Genomic DNA, 26272 nt, shown 5'->3' with positions numbered 1-26272 from the left:
TCCAATATAAATGGCAGCAGGTATGATTGGAGTGTGAAATGAAATCCTAATAAAGTATGTACCTGACCAGGGAAGAATTTCTCTCACGAAAATTTGAGTTATATTTTAAAGGTCAAAGAGACAAGAGTTGTCAAATCAAGTAGGTAAGAATGCAATGACATAGGTTCCATTTATTATTTTTAATTTATTTATTAGAATTCAAAAACAAGACATATTTACTGTGGACATACCCTTGAACATACACATTTCATATTGCCTCTACACAATAAATGTGGCAATTTTGATAGCACTGTATTGATGTCAGATGTTGGTTTGGTCCACGGTATTATTTTCTCTACTGTGTGTGTTTCACCAGTATTCATTTAATATGAAATATAACCTATGTTACAGCCTCTTTTCAGTTGATTCTATTAGGGCATAGTAGTATACGGGCAGAGCCTTCTGCCAGTAATTGAGCTCATATTGCCAATTTGGCCAAAATACATCCATATAGCTACATTAGAGCTCTATGGACAAAGTTGTAGTAATGTGGAAAAGCAAAGGTTATTTCTTGGGATGGTTCTACCCTCATATACAGTATAACAACCGTAGGTTACTTAAATAAAAGTGGATATTGCTTCTAAGAGAGGTATTACTTAAATCTGTAAATACAACTCCTTATTTCACATCTATGACACCTGCACAGGTCAAGAGGCTGGTTAACAATAAAACAGGCATCTAAGGTGCAAGGAGACATTTCACCAGTATACTGGGTCTGCACAAAAGCATATGCAGATAGCTTAACCTTGGTTGCTTATAATCCAGCAGGTAGGCCATCTTGGGGATGATCATCAGGCAGGAGAGACCGTGACCATTAGCCTAAATTAAGGACCAGTTTTAATAAACAGGCAGAGCAGCTCCCCAAGGGCCATATAAGGGGATGCTATCATTTTTTATAAGCTTCTTATACCACTACACTATAAATAATTATTTTAAGTGGACAATCCCTTTAAATTAAGTAAATTACTCTATCTTATCCTTAAAAATACAGCATGTAGAGTTAATAGTAGAGACAAGAAAAGCAATCAACACATATCCAGATCAGGATTTTCCTGATTTAACCACTAAATAAGGGCAGTTTTAATGACTTGTTTATCTCTTGTTAAAACCCTCCCTTATTAAGGCTTAGCACCCTACAGGACAAGCACCCCTATTGATATCACAAAGTACCTCAAATTGAAACAAGCATGGGAAAAACATGTTATTTCTCAAAATGTGGTACAATAAATATTTAAAAAAATATCCTATAAAGAAACAGTAGCACATTAACATAAAAATTCCTACAGCAAATATATGCTGTATTGGCCCTGCCCACAATCTGTGGAGTTTATTTCCCACTCTGTATATTGCAGGTACTGGGAGTTTTAAAGTTTACAAGTAATACAGAGAGAGAGGCAATTTTGTGGTTGATACTAATATTCAAAAAAAGTTTTACCTGCAGCTAACTAAATATTTAGGCCACGTGTTCAAAGCATGGAGCCTAAATAAATGGGCCAATAAATGCTGCACTTGTAAAAAAGATTTTAAAGTGCACACTTCTGATGCTGTCTGCGTTTCCAAATGTCACTCAATTGAAGACAAAATACTCAACTAACCAAAATCTCTTCTAAAACCGAACATCTCCTGTTGATCCCATGTCCCCACTGTGCTCAATGTTTCCACCCACCAGCCATGGCATCACTACTGTGTCCTGTAATGACATGGTTGGAGGAAGGAACTACAGCACACTGCGGGGAACACAGGAGATTGACACTCCTGGAAGTTCTGATTTCCAAAGAGGTTTCAGAGGTTTTCTTCTAAATTGAAAAGTGTTCCTTTGTGCGAAGGAGGTATTTACTATTTTTATTACAGATGCAAATGTATGTATATAAAGGGCATAATTTCCACAACAGCTAGTCAGGCAGCTAGCCCTCTTTTTTCTATCCTGCATTAAAGTTCACATAAAGCCATTTTTTTCCATTTTGAGGAAGGACTAAAACCCTTATCAGTTTGTTTTTGCTGTTTCATTGGGGAGAATAAAATCACTTCCTGTCCTAAATATTCAACAGGCAATAATTGGAAATCTTCCTAAAGTGATAGAATTTTCCATCTAATACTGTTTCCATCACAACATTTGCGCCCATTGGATAATTTATCCTCCCCTCTTGCTGTAGTGCCAACTTTAAATTTTAAATGTACCCTCATTTTCTGTGAAAATGGTGACCAAGACTAATAGAGAGGGTGGATCTACCTAGTGAGGACACAAACAGCAAACAAAGCGAAAAAGAGGGTTCAATATTTCCCCAAACTATCCAAAATTAAAACAAAAAGCTTTGCCCTTACATACACATTAAACTAATGAAATCTGTAGTCTGATTGCTAATGACAACACCTTCATTGTGGAATGTCTCAATGATGCCTCCAGTTCTCAGGGAATAGTTAGGCAGTAGTCATATAAATATTATGTTCATAGGATGGTTGTCACCACAATTAGTGGATAACACAAACATTTAAAAAAAAGTAACATTAACCACCACGATCACATCTCAGACAAGGGAATGTTATGTTGTATTTTGATTTACTCTTGCAAACCAAAACCGTGAAACCTGTACGAAATATCACTGTACTGTTCAGCTATCCAGCGCTATTTAATATACAGTGTAAGATACACTAAACATAGTCTTATAAAGGACCGCTCAGCAGCCTGCTTTAAGGGGCAGAATACATTCATAGGACTAACACAGGATAGCGTTGGTCTTCATTACACGAGTGACTTTTTTGCTCCATATGCTGTATTCATATTGAAGGGGTCCAGTGAAAAAGTAAATGTAACCTAGAAAAGGAAATTTTAAAATGATTAGAAACCATTCCAAAAGAGACCACTTCCAAACCTAAAACTGCTTAAGTACCCAGTCATAAAATGGTTTTACAGGTTACAACAAATAATCTATAAATGGATTGACCAAAAATATCTTACCACATAGAAACAATTCAGCCACCAAAATCTCAGCCATCAAATACCTGACCATCACACCTATATAAGCTTATTCTATTTCAAAACCATGGACTTTATTATGACTGAACCTCCTTTTGCTGTTTAAACAAACTCCACTCTTCTCGAACGGCTTTCCACAGGATTATGGTGTGTGCCCGTGGTAATTTGTGTCAATTCATCCAAGAGAGCATTTGTGAGATCGGGTACTGATGTTGAACAAGTAGACCTGGCTCACAATCAGCCTTCTAATTCATCCCAAAGTAATCGGTTTGGTTAAAGTCTGGACTCTGTACCAGCCACTTGAGTTTCTCCACACCAAATCTATGTCTTTATGGAGCTTACTTTGTGCACAGTAACACTGTAACAGAAAAAGGGCCTTCCCCAAACTGTGGTCAGAAGGTTGGAATAGCAGAGTTCCCTAACAATAACAGCCCCCTTCACCAGAAACATTTGAACCCAATATTATGGAAAGTTGTCCACAAACTTTTGGCCACATACTGGGTGTAATGTTGAGGTATCCACAAACTTTTGACCATATCGTATATACAGTCAGGTCCATAAGATTCTAATCTTGTTGGCTCTATACACCACCACAATGGATTTGAAATGAAACAAACAAGATGTGCTTAAACTGCAGACTTTCAGCTTTAATTTGAGGGTATTTACATCCAAATCAGGTGAACGGTGTAGGAATCTCAACAGTTTGCATATGTGCCTCCCACTTTTTAAGGGACCAAAAGTAATGGGACAGATTAACAATCATCCATCAAACTTTCACTTTTTAATACTTGGTTGCAAACCTTTGCAGTCATTTACAGCCTGAAGTCTGGAACACATAGACATCACCAGACGTTGGGTTTCATCCCTGGTGATGTTCTGCTAGGCCTCTACGGCAACTGTCTTCAGTTCCTTCTTGTTCTTGGGGCATTTTCCCTTCAGTTTTGTATTCAGCAAGTGAAATGAGTGCTCAATCAGATTCAGGTCAGGTGATTGACTTGGCCATTGCATAACATTCCACTTCTTTCCCTTAAAAACCTCTTTGGTTGCTTTTGCAGTATGCTTTGGGTCATTGTCCATCTGCACTGTGAAGCGCCCTCCAATGAGTTCTGAAGCATTTTGCTGAATATGAGCAGATAATATTGCCCGAAACCCTTCAGAATTCATCCTGCTGCTTTTGTCAGCAGTCACATCATCAATAAATACAAGAAAAACAGTTCCATTGGCAGCCATACATGCCCACGCCATGACACTACCACCACCATGCTTCACTGATGAGGTGGTATGCTTTGGATCATGAACAGTTCCTTTCCTTCTCCATACACTTCTCTTCCCATCACTCTGGTACAAGTTGATCTTGGTCTCATCTGTCCATAGGATGTTGTTCCAGAACCGAGAAAGCTTTTTTTAGATGTTGTTTGGCAAACGCTAATCCGGCCTTCCTGTTTTTGAGGCTCACCAATGGTTTACATCTTGTGGTGAAACCTCTGTATTCACTCTGGTGAAGTCCTCTCTTGATTGTTCACTTTGACACACATACACCTACCTCCTGGAGAGTGTTCTTGACCTGGCCAACTGTCGTGAATGGTGTTTTCTTCACCAGGGAAAGAATTCTTCGGTCATCCACCACAGTTGTTTTCCGTGGTCTTCCGGGTCTTTTGGTGTTGCTGAGCTCACTGGTGCGTTCTCTCTTTTTAACCACTTACTCTCCGACGGAGACTCTTTACCACGTGATCAGTCATGTCCAATCACGGCTGATCACAGTGTAAATAGGAAGAGCCGGTGATCGGCTTTTCCTCACTCACGTCTGTCAGACGCGAGTAGAGGAGAGCCGATCGGCTGCTCTTCTGACAGGGGGGTTCTGTGCTGATCGATTATCAGCACAGCCCCCCCCAGGTGGCCACACTGGATCACCAGGGACGTCACCAGACCACTAGCGGATGCTCAGCACCAGGTATGCCCCCTAGACCACCAGGGATGCCAGCCAGTGCCCATAATGAATGCCAATCAGTGCCCATAATGGATGCCAATCAGTGCCCACAATGGGCATCACTGATTGGCATGCATTATTGTTTGGCACTGATTGACATCCATCCCTACAATACTTTAAATTACAATGCCGCCTATCAGTGCCCATCCATGCCGCCTATCAGTGCCCATCCTAGCCGCCTATCAGTGCCCATCCATGCCCATCTGTGCCACCTATCCATGCCGCCCATCCATGCCCATCCATGCCGCCTATCCATGCCCATTTGTGCCACCTATCCATGCCAATCAGTGCCACCTATCCATGACAATCCGTGCCACCTATCAGTGCCTATTTGTGCCACCTATCAGTGTCTATCTGTGTCGCATATCAGTGCCGCCTATCAGTGCCACCTTATCGGTGCCCATCAGTGCCGCCTTATCGGTGCCTGTCACTGCAGCCCCGTCAGTACCCATCAGTGAAGGAGAAAACTTACTTATTTACAAAGTTTTGTAACTGAAACAAAAAAAAAACATGTTTTTTTTTCAAGATCTTCGGTCTTTTTTTATTTGTTTAGCAGAAAATAAAAATCCCAGAGGCGATCAAATACCACCAAAAGAAAGCTCTATTTGTGGGAACAAAATGATAAAGATTTAGTTTGGGTACAGTGTAGCATGACCGCACAATTGTCATTCAAAGTGCGACAGTGCTGAGAGCTCAAAATTGGTCTGGGCAGGAAGGTGTATAAGTGCCCTGTATTGAAGTGGTTAAGGATGTTCCAAACAGTTGATTTGGCCACACCTAATGTTTTTGCTATCTCTGATGTTTTTTTTTTCGTTTTTTTCATCCTAATGATGGCTTGCTTCACTGATAGTAACAGCTCTTTGGATCTCATATTGGCAGCTGCCAGCAACAGATTCCAAATGCAAATAGCACACTTGAAATTAACTCTGGACCTTTCATCTGCTCCTTGTAAATGGGATAATGAGGGAATAACACACACCTGTATAGCTGAGCAGCCAATTGTCCCATTACTTTTGGTCCCTTAAAAAGTGGGAAGCACATATACAAACTGTTGTAATTCCTACACCGTTCATCTGATTTGGATGTAAATACCCTCAAATTAAAGCTGAACGTCTGCATTTAAAGTGCATATTGTTCGTTTAATTTCAAAATCCATTGTGGTGGTGTATAGAGCCAAAAAGATTAAAATTGTGTTGATGTCCCAGTATTTATGGACTTGACTGTATATTAACCAGGGTGGGGTTTACTAGAAGATAGATCTCAAAGGGGAAGGACTGCGGATTCTTTCTACAGTTCACATTGACATCATTCAAAAACCACCCAGCAGGGGTATTTCAAGATAACTCAAAATGGCCATATTGTGTTATACATAAAAGGATAGCATTGTATTAAGAAACATAAGGAGAAATAATGGGTCCCCATAAAGCATATTACCTTCAAAGTTTTAAAGGGTTTGTAAAAGGTGCATAAGGTACAAAGTAAAAATAAATGAATGGATATATGAATTAATAAATAAATAGAAGGATAGATGACACAGGCAGTCCAATATTTACCATATTTTCTATATGCTGCATCAACTTTCTCTCCAATTCCCATGAAGTCATCTGCAATGGGTCTAGGGAAGCCTTTATCCCAAGTCATACTTTCTTCATCATAACTAAATAGGAACACAAAATCATAGAACATAAATTATAATTTCTAAAAGACACCATTAGTTTACTACTAGAAGAAGGATGCTCACTAATGAAATCTGTATCTCTACGTAAAGAGATTTTTCCAGCTAAATAAACACTGGGTCTCTGGCTTAGACTACTCTATATAGTATCATGTAATTGTTCCTCTCCCACTAAATCAAAAGGCGCCTGTATTTTACTTACCAGATCCTCAGCTCCCACGGGCTCCTCTGCACTGTCAGACCTGGCCCCTGAATTTTCTTCTCCCCTGAACCCTGGTGATCTAAGGTCCTTTGACGTCATCAAGACTGATGCACAGACTATAGCCCTGAACTGGATGAAGGCGCGTTCACTGCCATGGCATAAGGGAACAACATTTGCCAGGGGAGAAGAGGATCAGGTAAGCAAAATTGTTCTTACTGTCCCCTAGACTAAAAAAGCTGTTAACTCATGCGGGTCGGGGGCAGCCCCACTGCAAGGCAGGACTTGTAGTTTTGTAGGAGCTGGGTTGGCCATATATGGGTCAAATTATAATTTCTCAAACTTAATATCATATTATATCACTGCAAGGACTCCAAATAAATAATCACACCGCATGTTGTGACTGATTAATATGTTCAGTTTCAGGTCAAATTATTTTATTATAAGATCTACCTTTTCTATCAGATTTTAAAACGCCAAAGGCAATCAATTTGCTACAGCGGGTAAACAATACATTGATTTGACAAAAGCTATGGAAAATCATAGCCAATGAAGAAACAGTTACCGAAACACTAGAAAAAAAGTCAGCCAATATTTCCTGTTTCAGGAGATCACTAATGGCTGTGTAGCTTGCCTAAATTCATGTTTACTGAACTTCTCCAAGATGTCTCCTTTGTCTGGCCACCCTTAATCCACACAGCAAATAGACACAGCAATGTAAAGAGTGAAAAAGAAAAAGAAAGTAAATGATTGCTTTCCTACCTCCAATATTTGTCCCCTGTAAAGAATAGAGTTTTCCCACTGGCATCATTATGAACAGCCGCGTCTATAGACTTCAATGTCTTTGGCAGTCCAAGTTCATGCAGTTTTTTGGGATATCCATTTACTATATCATAACCGTTTATAGCCCACACTTTTTTTCCTGGAAAATAAAATACAGAATGTAGTTTCTATGAAAACATTGCTTTTTCAGTTAACTTTTAACCCGTTTTCCTATGATGAATCATATAATGGGAAGCAAAATTAATTCAGAGTAACGATTCTTTTCATATTTATATCCTGGTTTAAGTAAGCTAATCACTTGTAGAACTGTTTTCATTTGCATGCCAGCCTGTCCAAATTGTCTTGGGCACTTATCCAATTAGGGTTACTCTGCACACGGGTTCCGTTATTGCCATTAGGCCTACAGGCAGAACTATGATTGGTGTCTTGCATCTTTTGCCCTGTGTACATGACTACAGGAGATTTGTCACTGCTCTTGCTTTTCCACAGGTGTATTGGCATTGAGAGTGTAGGAAATCCTCCTTCAATATTACATACACTCGTTTAGTAAAGTAGTATATACAGCATATATGTGTCTCCGGGGCTTTTTTTTCCTCAGAGAATAGGTGCAGGAACCCCCCCCTTCTGAATCCCCCTTCGTTTCTGCCCCCTACCCACGTCTGAGTACTGTCTCTTGGCTCCATCCCCTACCCACCTCGCAGTATTGCCCCTTTTAGAGAATAAAGAACCAAGTATAATTTTGTGCTACTAAGTAATTTGTATGGAATTTGATAGATCCCACCCCAGCAACAATAGACTCTGACAACAACAACAGACCCCACCACAGTAACAATAGACCCCCACACAACACAACCTTCCCAATGGACCTCCTGCAACAAAATACCATCCCAGCAACAATAGACCCCCAGCAGAAACAACAGATCACCCAGCAGCCAGCATCAATAGACCCTCCAGCAGCCACCAACAATAGATGTCTCCCTCAACAGTAGATCCCTCCCAGCAACAATTGACCCCCCAGCAACATAAGACCAGCAGCGAACAACAATAGACCTACCCAGGAACAATAGACTCCTACAAAAAAAAAAGATCCCCACTAGCAACAATAGATCCCCCAGCAGCCAGCATCAATAGACCCTCCAGCACACCTTGCCATAAAATAAATTCAGTGTTGGAGGTGCCAGAACTGCGTTCCTTTGCGTTCCCGTTGAAAAAAAAGCCCTGTGTGTCTCATAAGCCGCCCTGGTTCAGAATTTAAACTGGAACCATCACCATATTTTATGTCTATCCCTTTAATGGTTAAACTACCCACAAAAAGCACTTAAGTGTAGTTTGGTATTTTGAATCATATGTTAGCATTTTTGAAAGAGTCTGATAGTAAGATATCCTCACCAGAATGCCCAAATCTGCACAACTGCTCTAATAACTACTAGGTTTAACCAAGGTGTTATGTTCCATTCATGAATTTTTCATAATGTATAGTAGATACGCAACCGGACACAGCTGCAATAGACGCTTTAGCCACTTTGTGGAAGTGGATGAAGCCAAAATCAATGCATGAAAATTTCACCACCAAGCAAAAATTCCGTATGGCTGCACACTGGACTAAAAAATCCAAAATTTAGCCTTTATTGATGGCCTCATTTAAAAGCAATAACAGATGTACATGGGGAGGGGTTTTGATGAAGCACTGCTACATTGTGAAACGCGTTAACCTCTTCCCTCCCCTGCTTGTTCATTTGTATTGTTTTTACATGTGGTCATCAATAAATGCAAAATTTTGGATCTTTTAGTCGAGTGTGCAGCCATCCAAAATTTGTGCTTGGTGTTACTACAGTTACGACCGGGCTTGCACCTCGGACTTTACAGACCATACAGCCGAGTGCCGGCACACCTGGAGCAGCAGAATCATGCATTTTGAAAATTTCACCACCTGAGTCTCTGAATGAAATATTATTGGAGCTCACAGCAGGTACATAACAGGACATAGCAGTTGCGATTGGGCCCCATGAACCGATGGACTCGGGAGCTGTTACACCTTCTGCACTTTCTATGGTGACGCTTTAATCATTGACCCATGTTTGACTTCATTCTGCAGGTTTTAGTGCATATTTTAGGAAAATAATTTAATAAAACTAGGGTAAGAGAAACCCACCTCTGAAAATATACACAAGATCCGTCTGTGGGTTTTCGTATGCTGCATCAATTTTACTGGGAAGTTCAGGCCAGAAAGATTTAATCACGGTCAGCTCTGCATCTGTCATCTGTGGGTGAACCCTCCAAAAGAATCTGCATAGAAAAGATATACAACATAATTTAAAAAAGATGTATATGATTACAGGATAGTTTTTTCATACGGTATTTAAAGTGAAGTTTCCCATTCTACTAGCATAAACATAGTGGTATACTCATAACCCCCTCCATCAGCTGCTTCTTATGCATTCCTCCTTTCTACAAAACGTGCAACCCAAGGAGACTAAACAATGCTTTCTAAAATAGAGATTGTAACTTTATTTTGTCAAAAGTCAACAGCTAAAACCCCATTTGCATTTCTAACCACCCCTTTAATGACATATTCAGAGAACAGTGACATGTAACTGTCACAAGAAAGGGTCAGAGATGTCTTTGACACGTGGACTATGACTGACAGCCTGGCTTTTCCTTGTGTAAGAGGCAAGATGGCGGCACCCAATGGTGAAATACCTGGGTACCTAGGATCAGACTACAACACAACAGCAAAACAACAGACTAGAAGTCAATATTCAATGATACAGGCTTATTTACTAAAGGAGTTAAGAATGTCCACTCAACTTCTTTAGGGGCTCATGTACACTGTAGCTCAACAAAAAAAAGCTGCTTTTACATTTGCGCTTTTTTTTCAGCTTGAATAAGCTTGTACTTTTCTGGGCTCTTTTGCACGTTTTTATTGACCTTGTTTGAGCTCCTTTGAGCTTTTTTGAGCATAAGCTTTTTTATTCACAAACCCTCTTTCGCTCTTTTTGGGCACTTAGGCATCTTTTCTGCTCAAAAGCGTCTCTCAAAAACGCAAGTTTGGTGGAGGGGTTTTTCTGCCTGTAAGAGCATATGCCTGTAAACTCCTGAAAAAGTCATAGGGGGTTATTTACAAAAGGAAAATCCACTTTGCACTACAAGTGCAAAGTGCACTTGAAAGTGCACTTGGAAGTGTAGTCACTGTAATTCTGAGGGGTAGATCTGAAATCAGGGGAAGCTCTGCTGATTTTATCATCCAATCATGTCCAAGCTAAAATGCTGTTTTTTTATTTTCCGTGCATGCCCCCCTCGTATCTACAGCAACTGCACTTCCAATGCAATTTCAAGTGCACTTTGCACTTGTAGTGCAAAGTGGATTTGCCTTTAGTAAATAACCCCCATAGTGTGCATGGACACGTTTGGCTAATATAGAGGGGAGTTTCCAGGCAGAAAAAAATGAGAGCTCAAAAAAGCTCAAAAGCCTGTAGGAGTCACTTCTTTGAGCTTCTTTGAGCTGCAGTGTGCATGAGCCCTAGTAAATAAGACTTATTATGTACAGGTCAGTTGCTTATAAGCTGAGAAGTTTGTATTTGGCAGAGGTTTCTGTAGATATAGAATCCAAGAAAGTAACTTTTCTGTGCTCAGGTGTAAAGCTCAAAGGAAGATTATTGTCAAAGCACAGTCTTGCTGCCCTTTCAGGACCATGGGTACCCAAATATATTAAAAAACAAACTAAAACAAGAAAAGGGCGCACCAACCTAGTGCAATTACATTATAAACATTCATTAAAAGATAAAAGAAGATGCTCATAATACTCCACGGCTCTGAGGAAGAGGGTTCTCCCTCGAAACCTGTAAGCCAAGCCACTGTGGACCCAATCTGGTCCCCTTGCACCATTAGAATTTTCCAGCGCTACTAGTGGTGACTTGTCTTCATTTTGCTTTGACATGTGTGTATACATCATATGTTTGTGAGTATTATGTGCATCTTTTTTTATCATTTATAATTTTTATAATGGAATCGCACTAGATTGGTGCAGGCTTCTCTTGTTTTCGTTGTTTTTCTGTAAATATAAGCCAGGCAAGGGATTTTTTTTTTTTATTGTAATTATGTATATGTACTTTCAAAAGACTATTTCTTTATTAACAGTCTCCACTTATATATCCTGGATAATGTGTATTTGTTTACGTAATCATACATGCTGTATATTGGCTTGATTGCAGGCACATTGTTTAGCCTGGTCAAGTGTAAGGCTTTTACATGTAACCTGACCTGTCCTACAAATTGTCGGAGGAATGGCTTAAATAAATATCCTGCCATCATCTGCACTTGGATATCCAGCTTAATCCCTATGGCTGACAGTATTCTCATTCTATAAAATACTTTTGCCTGTGTGGTTGCCCTTTTACACATCCCCTATTCTGACCCCATTGAAGTCTCGCCCATACAGACTACAGCAGAAGATGAAAGAAGGTTGCACAAGACACCTTTTAGGCCATGAGGTTGCACCATGAAGCCTTGTGAATAGCATAGCTGTGGTCTATTTAATTACAAAATGCTCAGTTTATAGTTAAGTTAAATCGACTTCCTGATTTTAGAAGGGAAGTAAATATTTAAAACTGAAACCAACCTGTCTTTAAAGATAAACCTTTCTCCTCTGAGTTCAGTCACAGCATCGATCTCCAGCTCAGGATCACACTTCTCGGGAGTTTTTGGATGGTTGTGGTTGGGGTCTTTGTTTCCAGGTCCTATAAAAAAATATCATAAATCTTTTGATCTGTTTGAGTTATAGTGAGTCAGTGCAACTCGCCAGAAATCCCCTGCCAATAGTATGACTAAAGCAGGCTTATAAACAACAATATCTGATCACAGGGATTACTGTGCTTCAAGTTTTTTATGACTTACCGTATATACTCGAGTATAGGCCGACCCGAATATAAGCCGAGGCCCCCAATTTACCCCCAAAAAAACTGGCAAACTTATTGACTCGTGTATAAGCCGAGGGTGAGACATGCCTGTCCATCCCTGTGTGTGTGTCCGTCCATCCCTGTGTGTCCGTCCATCCCTGTGTGTCCGTCCATCCCTGTGTGTCCGTCCATCCCTGTGTGTCCGTCCATCCATCCCTGTGTGTGTGTGTGTCCATCCATCCCTGTGTGTGTGTGTCTCCATCCATCCATCCATCCATCCCTGTGTGTGTGTGTCTCCATCCATCCATCCATCCATCCCTGTGTGTGTGTGTCTCCATCCATCCATCCATCCATCCCTGTGTGTGTCTCCATCCATGTGTGTGTGTGTGTGTGTGTGTGTGTGTGTGTGTGTGTGTGTGTGTGTGTGTGTGTGTGTGTGTGTGTGTGTCCAGCCTACCTTTGTCCCGAGCCTCCGTCCCGTGCCTTGCCTCCTTGCCTCCGTCCCGTGCCGTGCCTTGCCTCCTTGCATCCGTCCCGTGTCGTGCCTTGCCTTGCCCCCGTCCCGTCCCGTCCCGTGCCGTGCCGTGCCTTGCCTTGCCTCCGTCCCGTGCCCTCTTCGTCGGCGGCCATTGTAAAATTCAAAAGCTGCGCCGCCGCCTTCGCCTGTGATAGGCGGAACACTGAATTTCCCAGCAGCCTGTGTTCCGCCTATCACAGACGTCGTATCATCCTCGTCCGTAGTACGAGGATGATACGATGTCCGTGATAGGCGGAACACAGGCTGCTGGGAAATTCAGTGTTCCGCCTATCACAGGCGAAGGCGGAGCCGGAGGCGCGGCTTTTGAATAGAATGGCCGCTGTCTGTCTGCTCGACACGCTGATCGAGCGGGCAGACAGCGATGACTCGAGTATAAGCCGAGGGGGGCACTTTCAGCCTCAAAAAAGAGGCTGAAAATCTCGGCTTATACTCGAGTATATACGGTAATATTAAACAAGCAAAGCCAACAAATCTATTCTTACTGCACTTTACAATGCAACAATGTACAATTTTAAGGCTCATCTAAAAAATCTTTAAACCCCAAATTGACCAATCAAATCATAACAACTGAACCTGAAAAAGTCCTTCAGACTTTGAGGTAAACAATGCCTCAGACTTAGTGTGGAGTAGAAAATAATGACATAATGCTTGTGGTCAATGGGACACATTGCTGGAGTTAATGAAAGGAAATGTGCCCCGTCATTGGTATCAATGGGAGGAATAATTCTCCATCAGCAGGATAAGTTGGAGAAATAGTACCCCATTATTGGTGTCAGTGGGAATATAATGCCCCATTGTTGGTGTCAGTGAGGGAAATTGTGTTGCATCATTGGTGTCATTGGGAGGAATAATGCCTCATTATTGGTGTCAGTTGGGGGGGTTAATGTTCCGTTGTTGGTGTCAGTGAGGGGAATTGTGCCTCGAATTGTGTGGGAATCGTTGGTCTCATTAAAAGGTACAGTGCCCATCGTTGGTGTCAGTGGGAAGAATAATTGCCCCATTGTTCGTATTAGTGGGGAATATTGTGCCCAATCATTAGTATAAATGGGAGGAATAGTGACCCATTATTGGTGAAATGGGAGGAATAGTGCTCCATTATTGGTGCAATGGGAGGATTTCTGCCCCATGGTTGGTATCAGTGGAAGGAATTGTACCTCAATGCTGGTGTCAGTAGGAGGAATAATCCCTCATTGTGGGTGTCAGTGGGAGAAATATAGCCCCACTGTTGGTGCCAGTGGGTGTAATTATCCCCCATCATTTGTTTCAGTGGAAGGAATAATGCTTTATTGTGTCGGGGGGGGGGGGCGGGGGGATATTGCCCCAAGGGCCAGATAGAAGTAAACAAAAGTGTGCAGTTTGGGGGCCACTAGTTTAGCCAATCAGGGCTCTGAAAATGTGACCTTACTAAGCAATATAAAGACATTTGAAATGTATGTTAATAAATACTTTGTCTGAGCCTGTTATACAAAATGTATTGTCTGACTTTTACAGGCCTTGACTCCTCTGTGCTATGACACAATCCCCACCCTAGAATATTTTAATACAATGCAGGTTTTAGGGAGCAAAAGTAAGGCACCCACATTGCATCATAGGGCACAAAATGTGATTTAAAGTCAAGTGCAGAGTAATAGTTCAAGTTTCGCAGGCGGCAAAAAAGAGAGTAAGAACACATTTAAAGTGGAGCTTCACCCAAAAGGGTGAGCACCACTTGTCTGCCCCCCCCCCTTTTGCTGCCACATTTTGCACCTTTTGGGGGGGAGCGGGTACCTGGTTTTGACAGGTACCCAATCCCTCTTCAGCGAATTGAGACAGAAATGTGCCCCCCCTACTTCCCCCACAACCAGCCCATTCACAAAGTGCAGCACATTTTGGGGATGCACAATAGGAAACCGGCTGGGATTGAAAAATCGGCTCGGGTGAGGACACCACTGGATTCCTGGATAGGTAAGTGCCCTAATATTAAAAGTCAGCAGCTACAGTATTTGTAGAGCTAAACTGGAATTCATAATATTTTCTTATACCTTTGTGTCCTCCTCCTCCACTAAATCAGTAATAGATGAATCTTAGGAGGTGAGCTTTGGATGAGAAGTTGTTGAGGATGGAGGAGAAGTGATCAAACAGGAAGTAAGTCAAATTTCTTCTAATGGATCATGGCAAATAAAGTCATGGTACAATTACTTTACAAAAAAGGACTGCAATTTCATACTTATCATGCGGTTATGTTACCATTCATTTCAATACTATACAATAGAAGGCTCTACTCACCATACAGCTCCTGGATCCCTTGTACATCATCGTCAGGAAGGATGAAGCTACTACTCTCAGCATACGAATAAACTGGATACATAAGCGATCCTGGATCCCTGGAGTGGTCCAGACCGAGGGCATGGCCAAATTCGTGGGCTGCCACAATAAACAGATTGTATCCTGCAAGATAATAGAATATGTTTGCTTATTTTAATAAAGTGAGTTCCTATTTACAATGCTGATGATTTTGCACTAAGCTTATGGACAGAATACATATGATATGCACAATAATTCTTCTCTAATGACTGTAAGCCAGGTTTGTTTTACTACACAATTTAAGCAATTTTGTTCAATATATTTTGTATTCATATTTTATACATTTTGGTAATGCTCTAATTCAGATTTTTTTTTTAGGTACATTTTCTTAAATTACAGTGTCTAATTGCAATGTTGGTTTTTGAAGGCCGGATTTCATTTCTAGTTGTTTGGACTATAGACTAGCTCTGGGCACATTTAAAAATTTCCTTTTTTTTTTTTTTTTAAATAAATGTCCTATACTTAGCAATTCTTCCAACTGATTTTCAAGCTGGGTTCACACCTATGCGAATTGGATTGTGACCGGCTCTCTATTGAGCCGGTTCATATATCTCCAGGATGGCTGCAGATCACGCTGCACAGAAACGCTGTGCGTCTTTGGAATGAAATGGAGAACAGGGACGCACAGCATTCCTGTGCGATCCACGGCCGGTTTAGGTGAGAACTGAGCCTCAGAGTCTTGTGTCATGTATCATTGAAAGTTGATATCTTTTGTAGCTAAATCTCATTTAAAACTCTATATACTATTTTACACCCTTGTGTAGTTCTGACTAGCTTGTGCGTAAAAACAGAGATTTTTTTTTCTTTTTTATGTTTTGGTTTTATAGCTCTCCTCTAGTGTCAGTTTACCCTACATTAGCACTATATTTCCACTAAACTATGCTATATGCAAGTAAGTATTGGGAATTTTGACAATTGGGCTAGGTATTGGCCTGAGAAGGATCATTTGAACACCGTTGGTCAGCTTGAACATTTTTTGTATTAGATGTCAACCAAAAATCCCTGTTTTTATCTAAAAGTTTGCTAGAAATATGTAAGCGTGTATAGCAATCTGCAGATTGTTAATTGTTTCAGTTCTACTAAAGAAAAAAACGTTGTAGACCAAGGCTCTTTTTTTGCACCAAGGAGAAGCAGATTGTAATCAGGACCAAAAATACTTGGTTCTAGTGCACTGATATCTTATAATAATGTTTTTTTGAACTGAGGCCACCAAACAGACAGACCAATTGACACATGATGAGACTCTCATCTTGGCTAATGCCAGGAGCCCACCTACAATATTTACCTTTATAGTCATTGGTGAAATGTTCATCATCATCAAAATGGGTGTCCCCTCCAAGTCTTTCACCAGGGGGGAAAGCATGAGCCAACAAGCCATTGGGGCCATCAAAAGGATAGAAATCTCCATGTTCTAGAGAAAAGAAAGATAAAAGCATGTCATTTCAGGCAATATATTTCAAATCTATATAATGCATCCAAAAATAGTGTGTAGCTCAGATGATTTGGAACAGTGTCATGTATTGGTATACATGATTATTAGAGTTACACTCTATTAGAAGGTACAATGCCTTTATCCAAGACAAAAATGAGATACTGAGGTTTAAAAATGATTGAATGAATATGTTGACTCTATAACCATCTAATCAACTTCAACTTTCCCATGAACATTATATGGACCATGCCACCCAATTTAAGAAGATCTAAAGAAACATCTTTATAAAGCTGCAGTATAGCCTTACCATTGCCATACAGTTGCTTTCAAAAACAAAACTTCACATTTAAAAACACAGCATTGTTTTTACATTGAGTGACATCCACTCTCTGTTATAAACGGAGTCATATGGCCAGGTTCACATTAGCTGCAGCTCGCGGCAGGGGGTCCGGTGTGTCCTTGTTCTCCATTTCTGGTGCGCGTGAGGTCCAAAATTTTAGCCTGAATTCAGGCCTGAAAAGAAGCCAAAGATGCACGGGACCTTTTTCCAGTGTGGACCGCGGCCGTCCTTGAGCTGTGTGAACCGGCTCCATTGAGAGCTGGTCACACTCTCCTATCATGTGAATTGGATGCAGAGAAACCCTCATCTGATTTGCATAAGTGTAAATCCAGCCTTTTCATTAGCTGGACAACTCTGAAAATAGGAGGCAAACCTCTGAGCTTCATGAACTTATTTTTATATTTTTTCTTCAATTATACATATTAAAAGTATATTATTATATTTTCCTATTAGATTTGACCTACCTTTCCTTCCAAAGGATATCATGATATCAGCAGTGCCAGAGCGCAGTCTGGTGAAATTTAAAGGGGTGACATCACTCCATACTTTAAAAGCCTTTTTGATAGCTCTATCCACATCTGCATGGGGTAAATCGGGGGTGTAGTTATTGATTCTGTCAAAACAAAGGAAAAGTAATTTAGGACTAGGCAATAATTATTAATATACATTTTTTTTTTCCTAAAAAACGTTATAGTTAAATGACTGAATTCACAACATAAAGTCCATGCATGTCTACGTTTAAGCTCCTGTTGAGAAAGAGCAGGGACTGGTGAAGGGCAAAGTACTAATTTAGTAAACACCTCCATGCTACAATAAAGCTATTTTAAAGAAAAAGAAAATAAAGATGTGGTGGAAGTGTTCCTATTCCTATTTGCATCTAAAAGAGTTTGGCTGTGTTAGTTGCCCCTGTTAATCACATGAAAGTTGACCTGTAAACTTGTGTACCATGTAATCAGCTATGGGAAATTATGCTCTAACTATAAATACAAAAAATACCTGTATGTGAGATTCAGTCTAGGCCATTTGAGCTTCCGTGGGAAGAAGTTATATTCGCCAATATCAGGAACCCCGCATCTTGGCTGTTTCATGATGTCTAAGGTCTCCTCATCCAGTTTTCCTGTCACTTCCAGGCCGAAAAAAGACTGCATGTCTTTCAGCTGAGCTTGGACAGTTTTAACACCGCTACGCCTCAGAATTCCAGCTGGGTTAGCAGGAGAACTATACAAAGTGCTGAGATATTTCTATAGGAGATGGAAAATGGTTTGTAATTATTTATAATGTACACAAATACATAACATTGGGCATTATATCTGCATGGTAACTATTTGAATGCTGTGCCTAAGTGAATATTACATTGTCATGTATAAGTAACCATAGTTGGCTTTGGGCACCTCAACAACAAATCCAATTCAATCAAATTCGACATTCCTCATTGAAAACTAAGAAAACTTCAAAATTCTTCAAAAGAGATTACCAGGTTTCAGTACACTTTAAATAGTTCAGCTGGGCCAAGCTGGCCCAAACACTACTTCCATTACCAAACAATTTCAATCACTGTGTGCTATTATGTACTGTAGTAGCATTAGCTAGTTGTGTTTTGGCAGCAGTATGAGCAACTTCCCATCTGCTGGTGGGACCAAAGAGAGTCAGGCCGAGTGCTTCTCTGCCATTCAGGAGCATCCTTGTGTTTTTATCAATGAATTGGCCAAAGTGAAGAAACAGGGGATGACATCATGACTTCCACCATCTGATGCAGCCACCATTCAGACAACAATCCCATTGACTCCTCCCCCCTTCATTTTCTCAATTAGAGAATGTCAGGCAGGAGGGGGGCAACTGGACCACTCACTGATAGAATGTTGTCTGGTTCTTCAGGATCCGGCCAAAATTTGCTCAGTGCATGTCCAGCTTAGGTACTTATTTTAGTTATTGTAAGCTTGTCTAAATGTGATTTTCTATGCTCTAGAATTTTATTTGTTGTTTTATAATATATTAAATTATGAAAATAATACCTTTCGAGATGGTCACTCTAGTACATGGGTCTCCATACATTCTAAACCAAGGGCCAGTTTACTGTCCTTTAGAATTTAGGGGGGCTGGACTGTGGCCAATGGGAGTAGAGAATGCCTCAGGCTTAGTGGTCAGGGGGAAGTAGAAAATATTACATAGGTCCTGGGGTCACTAGGAGGAAGAATAGTGCACCATCATTGGTATTAAAGTGAGGAATAGTACCCCATCGTTGGTGTCAGTGGGAGGAATGGTGCTCAATTATTTATATCAGTGAGAGGAATTCTTCCCTTTCATCTGTGTCAGCAGAAGGAATCATGCCCTTTCGTTTTTGTCAGTATAAGGAATAGTGTCTAATCACTGGTGTCAGTGGGAGGAATTATGCCTCGTTATTGGTGTCAGTGGTAGGAATAGTGTTTTGTATCAGTGGGAGGAGCAGTGCCCCAAGGGCAGATAAAGGCAAGCCAATGGCCACATCTGGTGCAATGGCCGTTGTCTGGAGACCACTGGTCTAGTGGTTATCTGTATATAAGCATATTTATTACACTGATGATCTACTGAACTATAAAATAATTTATAGAATAAGTCATCTACAACATTATTCTCTAAACAGGTCTAAATCAAAGGTGCACTAAAGCTGGCCATACATGAATCAAAATTTGGCAGGAGGGACCAGACAAATTTTGATCCATGTATGGGCAGGTTGGATGTACACAAAGCAATCAATTGATTGCCTTGTGTACAACCAACCTGTCAGGCCCGCTGGCTACAACCGGAAACACTGATCATTTTATTCTCAAAGGCTCCTGCTGTCAGAATATAATACCACAGTGGGAAGGTTTCCCCCATCCACATCAAATGTGTGGATGGGGCAATTGTATATCTTTTTTTTTTTTCATTCAAACTGCTGGTTTAATAAAAAAAAAAAATGGCCAATGTATGGGCTGCCTAACTCATATCTAGCCAATTACAATACACCTTGTGCTTGGCTGACTTCAATAGAGTGCATTCTGATTGGTTGTTATGGGTTGCTCTACTTAAGAAATAGAACTTTCAAACAGGAACTCTTTACTAAAAGGGGTCGTAAAGGCTTGTGTTTTTTTTACCTTAAAGCGGAGTTCCACCCAAAAATTGAACTTCCGCTTTAAGCACTCCTTGCCCCCTTACATGCCACATTTGGCATGTCATTTTTGGGGGGGGGGGGGAGTGGGGGCTTCGTGAGGAGAGGGACTTCCTGTCCCACTTCCTCCTTCCGCCCATGGACCGTCAAGGCGACTCCTCCTTTCACCTTAGGCGGCCCCTCCTTCTAGGCGATCTCCTGGGCCACATGACAGGTCCCAGGAGATCGCCTGTCCACTCTGGGAGCACAGCGCGACTCGCGCATGCGCCGTGAAGCCAAAGCTGTCACGTTCGGTTGACCTGAGTGGCAATGGAGCTGCCGGCGGAGAGGAGGGGGAGAAGAGCGGCGCTCCGTTTGGCCGCATCGCTGGAACGTGGAACAGGTAAGTGTCTGTTTATTAAAAGTCAGCAACTACACTTTTTGTAGCTGCTGACTTTTAATAAACATAAAAAACCTGGAACTCCACTTTAATGCATCCTATGCACTAAGGTGAAAAAACTCCTGGCAGTCACGGGCCCCCCAGCCCCCCCATTTTACTTACCTGAGCCCCTTCATCTTCTTCGGCGGGGACGCGCAGTCCTTCTCTCCATGGAGTCCTGGCTTTGATTGGATATTGGCCATTGGCTCCCGTTGCTGTCAATCAAATCCAATAACACGGGCGCCGGGGCAGGGCCAAGTCATACATTCGGCTTCTATGGATGCCAAATGAATGACTCAGGAGTGCGCCCATAAGGTAACCCCCTTGGGGGAGAGCTTCTCCTAAGGGGTTATCTGATGTGGGGAGGAGCCGCGAGAGCCTCCGGGGGAACCCCAGAAGATGATGTTTGGGGCCACTCTGTGCAAAACGAGCTGTACAGTGGAGGTAAGTATGACATGTTTGTTATTTAAAAAACAAAGCTTTAGTATTACTTTAATGTGATGGTTGGTTACAGATTATAACAATTTAGAGATCATGTACAGTCTAAACTGGAATGATTTTGGTCAGTGACAAATTAAAAGTCTGTTGAAAGAGTTAGACCTAAGCTTGCCTTGGACAGTTTTTTTTTGTTCAGCCAATGAATGGAGGAATCCTCCTCGCCAGGACATTATATTCTGACATCTTCACCCACTGCCAAGAGAATTCACTGATCAGCAGCTTCAGCTGATTGGCTGCAGCCATTGATTGAGAAATATTTTCCAACTTTCTCATTTGACAGAAGTCAATCAAATTATCAACTTCTGTGGAGCAGGGGTGGCCACACATTGCTCGAAATTTGGCTGGTCCCTGCTGTGTCGGCCCAGTTTCCATCCATCTATGGCCAGCTTTACCCTAAAGTCGCGTACACACGATCAAATTGTCCGACGTACTTAGTCCGCCATAGCGCATTTCACCGGACAACTCGATCGTGTGTGGGCTTCAGCGGACTTTCTCAGCGTAAAGTCCGGCGGACTTAGAAAGTATTTTTGCAGTCCAATCTTTCCGCCGGACTTGGGTTTCAGCGGACAATACGTTCGTCAGTATGCTAGTCCGGCGGACTAAGAATGACGCATGCTCAGAAGCAAGTACGAAAAGGAAGCTATTGGCTACTGGCTATTGAACTTCCTTTTTGTAGTCCCGTCGTACGGGCTGTACGCCATCGTGCTAGCAAACGCCGGACTTTCTGTGTGTCCGTGTGTGGCCAAGTCTGTTCAGTAGAAAGTCCGCCAGACTATCCGCCGGATTGTTTGCCAGACTAATTACTCCGGACAATTCGATCGTGTGTACGCGGCATAAGATTACTAAAACATAATAAAGGTGTTGCACCACTGAGTAAAGCATACACTTGTTTATTCCTGTATACAATTTTAATTGAACACCAGTAGCCTTGTTACATTTACGCCAGTGTTATCATTTATACTGAGGTTCAAGAGGTGGTAAGATAAGGGTACAGGTTAAAGAATATGTCAACCCAATACTTATTTTTCCTGATTTGTGCCTGCTGTACCATGTACTTGTATGAGAAAGTATCCTGTCCTTTCTGTATTGTTTCCTTTGTGTGAAATCCCTGATGTTCCTGCCAGTCCCTCTGCTTTCCTTTTAATAACTGTCCACACTAGGCATGAGAGCACCGTGTGATCTGTGTTGAGAACTGAACCCGCTCTCCTCCAATGATCAGACTTGTGCTGACACGCCCCCTCTGTGCAGCCATTCACTGGGAAGACCAGTGTACTGCTGTTTCACTTCCCCCAGCTCTCTGAGGTTCTTATTCAACTGAGAACAGTGGGAATGTGATCACTTATAAAAAGGGGGATTAAAGCAATTTATGATGTTTTTATAGCTATACACAAATGTTTTGCCTTTCCTTTCTATTTTAAGCTGAACGAGTTGTCTTACAAGGTGAAGGTTTAAATACTGCATACTTTAAAGTTAAACTAAACAGTTTTAAAAAAAAAATGATATTCAAGAGATTATTATTATTATACAGGATTTATATAGTGCCAACAGTCTGTACAGCTCTTTACAAAGTGAGGGCAAACAGTACACTTACAATACAGTTGAATACAGAAGGAATCAGAGAGCCCTGCTCATTAGAGCTTACAATCTAACAGGGGAGGGTCGAGAGATACAAAAGGTTATAACTGTGGGGTAGGAGCTGATGGGGAAAAGAAAAATACAGTTGGGTGGAGGAAGGATAGACTTCTTTGAAGAGAAAAGTTTTCAGGGATCACTTAAAAGTGGACAGAGTAGGAGATAGTTGGAGAGATTGGGGTAGGGAATTCCATAGGATGGAAGGTGCTCAGGAGAAGTCCTGAAGGTGTGCATGAGAGGGGGTAACAATAAAATTAGAGAGCAGGAAGTCTTGGGAGAAACCAAGAGAATGATTTATATTTCTAACTCAAAAGAGTCCCTTCTATTGCTCTCATCCTCCTCAAAATCGCCAAATTCCCTTTTTGTTGCTGCTAATCTGACATCCTGTCAGAGGGTGGCTATTTTCATTGTCCAGGGTCCTGTTGTATGTAGGGTTGAAGCCACCCTTTCATGGTTGCTACTGAGATGTACTTTGGGTTGTGTAATGTGCATAGAGCAGTGTATGTGACTGCAACTAATGGGCACTGCTCATTTCCAAACAAAGAGAAGTGAAGGGGGAAAAGAGAAGTTTAGGAGCGCACGGAAGGAGGCAGAAAAACACAGTTTAGGAGTTTTCTTGCCAAAGCCCCTGAACTCAACTCAATAATAGCCTATGGGGGTTATTTATGAAAGGCGAATCCACTTTGCACTACAAGTGTAAACTACAAGTGCACTTGAAATTGCACTGAAAGTGCACTTGGAAGTGCAGTCTCTAGAGCTGAGGGGTAGATCTGAAATGAGGGGAAGCTCTGCTGATTTTATTATCCAATCATGTTCAAGCTAAAATGCTGTTTTTTATTTTCCTTGCATGTCCCCCACGGATCTACAGCGACTGCACTTCCAAGTACACTTTTAGTGCAATTTCAAGTGCAATTTGCACTTGTAGTTTGCACTTGTTGTGCAAAATGAATTTGCCTTTTGTAAATAACCCCTATGTGTCTATGTTTTAGGAGTAGCAGAGTTTAGGGGCAATTAAATGTCCCTCTCCTGAGCGCATAAGAATCGCGTTCAAGAGAGGAACATTTTGGCAAAGAACGCAAATGCAGCAAAATCGGTACTGCGTTTAGTGTTTTTCTATTGCCAGGAGAGTTATGTTTAGGGGTGGCCAGTGTACATGTACATATAGCCTAAGAAACAATGAAAAACAGATTACAGGGTCATTAAAGTGGTTGTAAAGGCACAAGATATTTTTACCTTTGTGCATTCTATGCAAGAAGGTAAAAAAACCTTCTATGTGCAGCAGCCCCCCACCCCCCAGTCCCTCTAATACTTACCTTAGCCCCCCCTCAATCCAGCAATGTCCACAAGAGCCTTGCCTCTTCGGAGACTCACCTCTGATTGGCTTTTGGTAGCAGCGGGAGCCATTGGCTCTTACTGCTGTCAATCACAGCCAGTGAGCCAATAAGGAGATGGAGGGGGCGTGGGTCTGGGGCCATGGCTCTGGGGCACGTCTGATTGGATGCCCCCCAAGCAAGTTGCTTTCTGGGGGGGGGGGCACCTGGCAGGATGGAGGGGGCAGGAGTACCGATGTGGGACTCAAGAAGAGGAGGATCGGGGCTGCTCCGTGCAAAACCCTTGTACAGAACAGGTAAGTATAACATGTTTGTTATTTAAAAAACAAGGCTTTAATATCGCTTTAACCACTTGCCGACCACTGCACGCCAATATACGTCAGCACAATGGCAGCGGTGGGCAAATGGACGTACCTGTACGTCACCTTTAATTGGCCGGGCTAGCGGGCGTGTGCATCTGCTGCATACAGCGTGACCATGCCCATGGACTTGATGCCCACTGGTCTCTCGGCGATCGTGTCACAAAGCCGCGAAACGGGGAGATGCCTATGTAAACAAGGCATTTCCCCATTCTGCATAGTGACAAACAGGGATCACTGCTCCCTGTCATTGGAAGCAGTGATCGCTGTTATGTGAGTGGTAGCTCATCCCCCCACAGTTAGAACCACTCCCTATGACACACTTAACTCCTTGATTGCCCCCTAGTGGTTAACCCCTTCCCTGTGAGTGCCATTTACACAGTAATCAGTGCATTTTTATAGCCCTGATTGCTGTATAAATAAAAATGGTCCTAAAATAATGTCAAAAGCATGCGATGTGTCCACCATAATGCCACAGTCATGATAAAAACCGCAGATCACCGCCATTACTAATAAACAAAACAATGATGGGCGGCACAGTGGTGTAGTGGTTAGCACTCTCATCTAGCAGTAAGAAGGGTCGCTGGTTCAGATCCCAAGCAATACCTGCCTGTGCCTGCATGGGTTTCCTCCGGGTACTCCGGTTTCCTCCCACAATCCAAAGACATGCAGGTAGGTTATTTGGCTTCTGTCCAAAATTGGCCCTAGTATATGAATGGGGACCTTGGATTGTGGGCTTCTTGAGGGTAGGGACTGATGTGAGTGTGTGATGTACAGGGATAGGGGCAATTGTAGACACTCACTCAGGTTGAACTGGATGGACTGGTGTCTTTATTCAACCTTGCTAACTAACTATGAAACTATGAATTAATAATAAAAATGGCATAAAATGATCCCCTATTTTGTAGACACTATAATTTTTGTGCAAACCAATCAATATACGCTTATTGCAAAAAAAAATTACCAAAAATATGTAGAAGAATACATATCGGCCAAAACTGAGGAAAATAATTAGTTTTTATGTATTTTTAGGGAATATTTATTATAGCAAAAAAGCAAAAATTATTGAGTTTCTTTCAAAATTGTTGCCATTTTTTGTTTATAAAATAAAAACCGCAGAGGTGATCAAATACCACCAAAATAAAGTTCTATTTGTGAGAAAAAAATGACGTCAGTTTTGTTTGGGTACAATGTCGCGTAATTGTCAGTTAAAGCGACGCACAAAAAGTGCTCTGGTCAGGAAGAGGGTAAAATCTTCCGGGGCTGAAGCGGTTAAGTAATGAATGTGTATTGATTATTTTTTTAAATAATAAGGATATTAAGGATAATAAGGATATTGTATAGTGTCACTTTAAGCATAAAAAAGGTATTCAAAAGATTAATTGACATCTAAGTTATGAGTAGGAAGCCATGACATACCTGTGCCAAGCGAAGGTCATTGTCTGAGAACTCCGCACTGTCTTCCTGAGGAATAGGGACTGAGAGACAACAGCCCAATCCGGCCAGCAGAACTACGACTCTCAGCATTGCGTTGGTCATGTTTGGCTTCTTCATCTGAGACTCTTCTGTGGCTGTTCTGCTACAAACAAGGCTCCTTAAATAGTATGAGGGCCATGAGTCACTCCACTCAAACATGCAGCAACCCCTGACCAGAGCATGGAAATATGATTACTCCTGAATCCTCCCAATAGTCGTTCTGGTT

At 41.6% G+C, this 26272-nt stretch overlaps 1 protein-coding gene across 1 annotated transcript; it reads right to left on the bottom strand.

The window, feature by feature from the left end:
• Nucleotides 1-164: 164 nt before the first annotated feature.
• LOC143984064 (collagenase 3-like) lies at nt 165-26272 on the bottom strand. The gene is made up of 10 exons (XM_077484361.1): nt 25990-26272; nt 18202-18446; nt 17670-17818; nt 16719-16844; nt 15356-15517; nt 12276-12393; nt 9810-9943; nt 7637-7796; nt 6554-6657; nt 165-2851 (listed from the first exon to the last, which is right to left on the bottom strand). The coding sequence occupies exons 1-10, from the start codon at nt 26203-26205 to the stop codon at nt 2754-2756; spliced, it is 1512 nt and encodes a 503-aa protein (XP_077340487.1). The 5' UTR covers nt 26206-26272; the 3' UTR covers nt 165-2753.

Source organism: Lithobates pipiens, unplaced genomic scaffold, assembly GCF_037356315.1.
Source record: "Lithobates pipiens isolate NorthernLeopardFrog02 unplaced genomic scaffold, aLitPip1_a1.2 Scaffold_16, whole genome shotgun sequence".
Lineage (NCBI taxonomy): Eukaryota > Metazoa > Chordata > Amphibia > Anura > Ranidae > Lithobates > Lithobates pipiens.
The sequence above is the reverse complement of the archived record's forward strand: the minus strand, read 5'-3'. Positions and strand labels throughout refer to the sequence as shown.

Bases quoted from the DNA above. Each gene is read 5' to 3' on its own strand.
- LOC143984064 (XM_077484361.1), bottom strand. From the start codon at position 26,205: ATGTTTGAGTGGAGTGACTCATGGCCCTCATACTATTTAAGGAGCCTT. The intron at 17,819-18,201 runs GTATTTTTTGTA...TTGTTTTGACAG, and splicing joins AGACTGAATCTCACATACAG to AATCAATAACTACACCCCCG. The intron at 16,845-17,669 runs GTAGGTCAAATC...TCTTTTCTCTAG, and splicing joins GATATCCTTTGGAAGGAAAG to AACATGGAGATTTCTATCCT.